Source organism: Nothoprocta perdicaria, unplaced genomic scaffold (assembly GCF_003342845.1).
Source record: "Nothoprocta perdicaria isolate Ctin4 unplaced genomic scaffold, notPer1 scaffold_3, whole genome shotgun sequence".
Lineage (NCBI taxonomy): Eukaryota > Metazoa > Chordata > Aves > Tinamiformes > Tinamidae > Nothoprocta > Nothoprocta perdicaria.
The window spans coordinates 8444656-8450866 of NW_020455532.1; the positions used below are offsets into that span (position 1 = coordinate 8444656).

Here is a 6211-nt window from a genome sequence, read left to right on the forward strand (position 1 = left end):
CAAAACAAGTGTTTTTTTCATTGCTCCATAAAAGCATTAGTTCCGTCGCGTTTTCAACCRCAACTGCAGCCAGCACTAATGAATCCCAGGATCCTAGCACTAATGAATCCCATTTCTCCAGCAGCAGGAGCAAAGAGCAGCTTGCAGAGTCTTCATCTACAACGCAGATTTGGTAACTGGGCTGTGGACAGGCTTGCTTGATGCCACCTGCTGAGCCTGCCCTGGGTGGCCAGAACCACAGGGACACACTGGTGTCCTCTGCGGTCCTCCTTGCTTGCTGTGAGAACTCGACAGCGGCCCTAAATATAAAATGGGAGAGGGATTTTTCACCTTTATTTTTAGCTTTTCTCATGTCCTAGCAAATATATGAGTGGAAATGGTGGCTTACAAGAGGATGTCTCACCTAAGCTGGATGTGGCCATTGTATGTAAGGCCCTGGGAATGTCAGCACTGCCATGGGGAAGTCTGCCCTGGCACAGGAACAATCCCAGCTTGCTCTAGCATTGATATTGCAATGCCTTGAACAGTTGACACTAAGGTTGGACACAGCTTGCCCATCTCCAACCTATCCTTTCTTTTACAGGTTGCTGATCTTTCAGGTGTGTTCCTTGCTTCCATAACTGCATAGTAAGGACATGAGCCAAGGAAAGGCAAAGGCAGAAGTTAAACTGGCTCAAATCACTGTTACAAGGTGATGAGATTTAGGGTAGAAATATATGTATGGTTACTTGTTKCTTCCCTCTTCCCTCTCCAGTTTGAATACCTTCTTGATGCAGTAAGGAAAGAGGACTTTTAGAAGATATTGGTTCATATATCACTGTCTGGTATCCCAAGTATGGAAGAGCTGTCAGCTCCTACAACTGGATGTTATCAAAAAAAAAAAAAAAAACCCACAAAAAAACAGAATTTCACAGGTTTGAGCTGTGCTTCTAGGGACAGTCTTGGACATCACACTTTCATCTCCCATTGGAATTCACATGCAGGGCAAGAATTCTGGAGCCAAKCTGGTCAGATGGAGGACCAACCGAGGGATGGGAGTCTGCACATAGACCTCTCTGCCRGAGCCTGCACATGGCACAGCACTAAAGAGGCCAAGGTGGAATAGTTCTCCTTCCCCTCTTCAAGCCAGACAGTGAATTTCCAGAAGGGCTTTTCTCAAAACCACCTCTCCGYGCTGGGCACCACGCTGTGGCTTGCTGATGGATGGCCAGGCTGGGAGCAGTGGCCTCGCTCGTCTGGAACGTGGTGCCCCAGACATGAGTCTTGCTGGCACGGGGATTTATTGCGTCCCCCGGCTGGCCTGCACATTCCTCCCTGCCCACCGAGCAGCAATTACAGACACGGCAGAGGTGAAATGTTCACTCCCTGAGGGGCTGGTAGTGTACGCGCTGTGCGGCGCTGCTGCTTGCCAGCTGGCCGGGAGCAGCAGAAATGCTGCCCAGGAAACAGGAGCGCTGCCCAAATGGGTTAGGAGGCAGTCTCCAAGAATAAGATGCGGCATGAGCCTGGGGTCAGGAAAAAATCCAGTAGAAATCTATAACTCAGCCCTTAATAAATAGTCCTGTAAGCTCTGGCAAATGCATATGGGACTTCTTGGTTCRGGTTTACTCCAAAGGTTCCTGTAATGCCCAGAGGGTTGCAATTTATGGCACAGCTACCAGCTGCTGGAGCTGATATGGGTCTCCARCTGGTGGGGCCTCCTGCACTCTCCAATGCTCTGGCTAGGTTGTGTTCCAGCAGCCTGGAGCCCTGGTTTGTGTATTTATAGGTGCAAAGATTAAAGATTTATCTGGAGCACTGTAGGGATTGTCTGGTCCCTCACTAAGCCCATCATGGTAGCCCAACATGCAACAGGAGCTGGGAAAGTCCATGCTAGAAGGTCTATGGTAGACCTGGAAGATGGATTAGCAAAACCCTTTCATTAATTGGTGAGCTTAGGAGTCCATTGCCAGCTGTGCCTCCTTCATGATTTGGATGTTCTCATGGTACCTTTGGTTTTACCCCACTGTTCCCACAGCCTGCGATGCCTTCATCTCTTCAACATGAACTTTAACTTTTCCATACCCCTTCCTTTAAGGCTCAGCGCAGTTCACAGGGAGATTCATCATTTACAAGGAGCTGGTCCTAATTAATGACAAGGATGACCCTGAAGTCCTTCAGGATCCATCTCAGTCTTAAACAATGAGTGGGACCAAGAGAACAGCTCTTGTGGGACCTGCTCATTCCCAGTGCTCCCTTTGAGTTGTCCCCTTTCCTTGCAGGCACCTGCTGCTGGTCATGGGGAGACCCTGGCTCTGCTCCAGCTTTGCCTTTTGGGCTCTCTTGGACAGATTATGTGTGAAATTTTGGCCCTCTTCAGCCCATCGGCTGGTGTGTAAGCGCAGTGATTCGTCCCTTCTTCTTTCCCTCGATGGTCATTTAAAGGAGATCTTGCCGGCGCTGCTGCTGCATCCAGCCCAACGCGTGTGCTCCTTGGCTCCCGGCGAGATCCTCCCTGCAGATAGCGTCTGCTTTGGCAGACAGGCCAGTCTAGGCTGCAGGATATTACGCCTGGCAGGGACGCAAGCCGCATCCAGTTCCTGGAATTCCGATTGTCTCGCGGAGCGCTGATTAGGCAGCGCTTTCGACCTGCACCCAAGACAAAAGCATCTCCCTGCCTGCGAGCAGGAGCCTTGCAAGCTCGGCTCCCTTTGCGGCAGCAGGTTTGCGCTCTCCAGACCCTTCAGTCTAACGCTCATCAAACTGGGAAACAAAAGCTGTCTTCTCCACTGCAAAAATGCCCAGTTCACCCTGCTGGAGGAGCATTGACTTCTCAGGGCTGTCTTCTGTGCAAAAATAAATCTTTTTTTTTTTTTTAAATTCCCCATAAGACAGCCCCAAAGCCCTTCCTACGCTGTGTGCACTCTGCGCTGAGGTCAGATGTGCAGGTAAATGTCTGGCAGCTGCCCGGGACAAGAGCCCAGCGGAGGATGTGGAGCTTGCGGCTTGGTGCCCCCGCCGCCGCTCCCGCCTCCCTGCCCAGCTGCTGGGACCAGAACGTCCTTCCAGTAAGGAGGGATTTGATGGATGAGAGGCAGATTCTCTTTTAATTTACAGTAAATGCCGCGTTCTCCTTTCACGCAGCGCAGCAGGCAGCCCTGCAGGCGCGGGGCCAGGAGCAGCACAGCCCGTGGCCCGCGGAGAGCCTTGGTGGCCCCGGCCGCCAGTGTCAAGGCTGGGGTTTTGGGAGGAGCTGGAGGAAGCCCAGGCTCAGTGGGGCTCCGCCGAGCTCCCATGCTGGCAGCCAAGCACAAACTGGCATGAACCAAAGCTGCCTTTTGCCYGGACGGCTTCGGGGCACATGCAGGTCTCACGTGTCCAGGTGGCCCTTCCAGGCAATGATGATGGTGGGAACAGCCACCAGGGACTTCAGGGACCCCCATGAGGGGTCACAGGCTCCTGGGGCCACCCGCCGTGTCCCCAGAACCATCTCCCCCGATGTTCACCCCGAGGACAGATTTGCAGGAAGGGTTTTGCTGTCTCCTCTTTGGCATGATCATTATTCCAGCCGCCGGGACCGGGGTGGATGAAAATATCCCTCCGCCACATGTCTCCAGCCGTTCCCCGAGGCCCCTAGCAGCTTGATCCACTTTATGGGAGAGCYGATTCCAGGAAAGCTTGAGCGCTGGCAACAATGTGCTCAGGGGAATATTCCAGCCGAGTCTTGAAGGAGGACGTTGAGGCTGCATTGAGGTAACATCTCCGCTCACAGCCGGGGTGTTATTTATGCTCCATGCTTGGATCTAGCCCTCACGGTCCTGTTTTTGTGCTGCAGCTTTGGTGGAGTTGCTGGTGTTATTCAGACTCAGTTATTGGCCATCKTCTGCCCTTGCTGTAGAAGGCTTGGACTTAGCCCTAAACCTCATCTTTACCCCTGGGAGACACCCCCAGAATCATCTTCCCCAGGTCTACCTGGGAGCATGAGGAGCCGTGACAGGCCCTGCTGTGGTGCTGCCTTCTGCTGCTGCGGTGCCTTTCCGTGCTCTCCCCGCCACGGGACACAAGAAATGCGGCTCCCCTTGGTGTCTTTGCCACGACCCTGGTGCTCCGGCTGTGCAGGACGGGCATCCCTCCCGGGGAGGTGCCAAGCCCCGCRCCAGGGACACGGGGCTGCTGCGGACGCCCACGGTGCTGCAGCCTCCGCTCCCGTCGTGCTGGGCTCCGGCTCCCTGCTCTGCTCTCAGCACCTCAGTCGCAGTGTCTTCACCGAGGTCAGGACAGGGCGTTTGTCCCCAGAGCTCCCCAAGGAGCCCAACGCTCCGCTCGCAACRTCCGCGCGCAGCGGGAGCAGGGGCGATGGGACGGGCATTGCAAGCAGGCCTCCAGCCTGCCAGCCCGGCATTCCTGCGCCCTGTAACACCCAGCCAGTCCCCAGGGATCAGGGCTGCTCAGGACGTGATAGGAAAATACACTTGATGCTGCAGGACTGTCTACAGCTTGCAGACTTGTGCAGCKATTTCCTCCCCTGGGACACGAGACCTGGACATCTGCTGGGCTGCCCTGGAGAGCACCGGGGCTCTGCATGGACAGCGCTGTTGTCCCCTCCTGCGATGCCCCGGCAGGTCTGTGGTGGGGATGGAGTGGAGCCCAACGGGGGCTGCAGCGAGCCCTGCTCCATGGGAAACAGCACCCAGCCTGGGCACACGGCTGCGCTGCAAGCGGGGAGCACTATGGGGCCGGGGACACCACGAGACACCGGGCGGATGTCGGTGGCTCCATGCCTAGCCACCCAAGGGAACCACAACCAAGGGGAGGGAGATCTCCGATCTCCGCTGCCTGCTGCAGCCTGCCCCAAGCCGGGCTTGCCCTGGGGCTCCCTCCTAGCAGCCAGCACCACAGCCGCCTTCCTGCGGCAACATCCCCCCCGTGCCCCCTCTCGCAGCCCTGAGCAAGCCCCCAGCGCGGGTGTCCTTCACGAGACCCCAATGTGGGTGTGCTTAGCAAGACCCCAGCGCGGGTGAGCGCAGTGGGAAGCGACACCTCRGGCACCATCTCCCCCGCACAGCCCCGGTGGCCGCTCCGCTGCCCGCCGAGCATCCCGCAGCCTCCCGGCCGCCCCGCGCGCGCTCCACGGTGCCGGGGGCTGCTCCGCGCCGCACCGGGCACCTCCGCACGCCCGCCCGTGCACAGGGCTACAAACCGCCCCGGCGAGCGCCCCGCGAACCGGGGGCCGCTCCCCGCGGGGGAAGAGTTAAGATGCACATTTTGCGTCAGATGCTCTCGAGGGCTCGCGGCGCTCGGGGAGGTTAAATCGCGCCGCCACATGTGCCCGAGCAGGTTGTTTGCAAAGGTCAGCCCGCCGGGCTGCCGCGGCGAGCGCCTCTCCGCGCTTCTTGGCTCGCTCCGCAAGGTATGTAGGCTGGGAGACATCCCGGGGCTCCGCCGGGACCGGCTCTCGCTGCCGCTGYGGAAGGTGCAGAGACGATGAGATTAGGATTTTTTTTTTTTTCTATTTTATTTTTTTAATACTCTGTTTTTGTGGTGGTTTATTATTCTTTCCTCAAGCTAAAGCCACTTTGGGCTTTCTTCGACGTCTTTTTAGAACTTGCCGTTTGTTTCTTTATCTGTGCAAGATTCCTGTTGGGATTTACTCAGCATCCCCAAAGCCTGTGGAASTGCAGGGCAGGCAGCTGCTGCCAGTGGCTCAGCAGGTACCTCGCTAGCCACCAGCTGGTAAGGATCAGCAAAACGCAGGAAGATTTTGCACTGAAATTAAGAAAAAAAGGAAAGAGGAATAAAATTTTTTCCAACATCTCCCTGCTGCTCCCAGTGAAGTTACTGTGATAAACGAGCAGGGATTATTTATTAATTRTACAGGTTATTAAATGGATTAAGTCTTAATATTTATTCTAAATACTCTAAATATTTTAAATATTCTAAATATTCTAAAAGAGAGAAAAAAAACAAAGAGCATTTTTTGGTTTGCATCCTATTTGGGGAAGCGGATTTGACATGCGAAATGCCGAAATAAATGGTGCGCCCGGTTGGTTTGCTTGTTTTTCCCCTCTCTTTCAGAGCCAGGAGCAAGGCACGGGGAGCCGGCGCAGCCCGCGGCGGCTCCGCGTTCGAGCGGCGAGCGGCAGAGTGAGGCGGGCGCCGGGGCTGCCATGGGGCTGCTGCCCCTGCCGCTGTGCGTGGGCGCGCTGGCGTGCTGGCTGGCGCCGCGGCCGGG

At 55.8% G+C, this 6211-nt stretch overlaps 1 protein-coding gene across 1 annotated transcript in view; it reads left to right on the forward strand.

Annotated features, from left to right (window-relative positions):
* The first annotated feature begins 5302 nt into the window (after positions 1-5302).
* The window catches only part of R3HDML (R3H domain containing like), a 3431-nt gene continuing 2522 nt past the window's right edge, over positions 5303-6211 (forward strand). Inside the window, exons 1-2 of the mRNA XM_026042028.1 lie at positions 5303-5389; positions 6055-6123. Coding sequence (XP_025897813.1) covers positions 5303-5389; positions 6055-6123 — 156 coding nt within the window. The remainder of the gene's footprint in view (positions 5390-6054; positions 6124-6211) is intronic.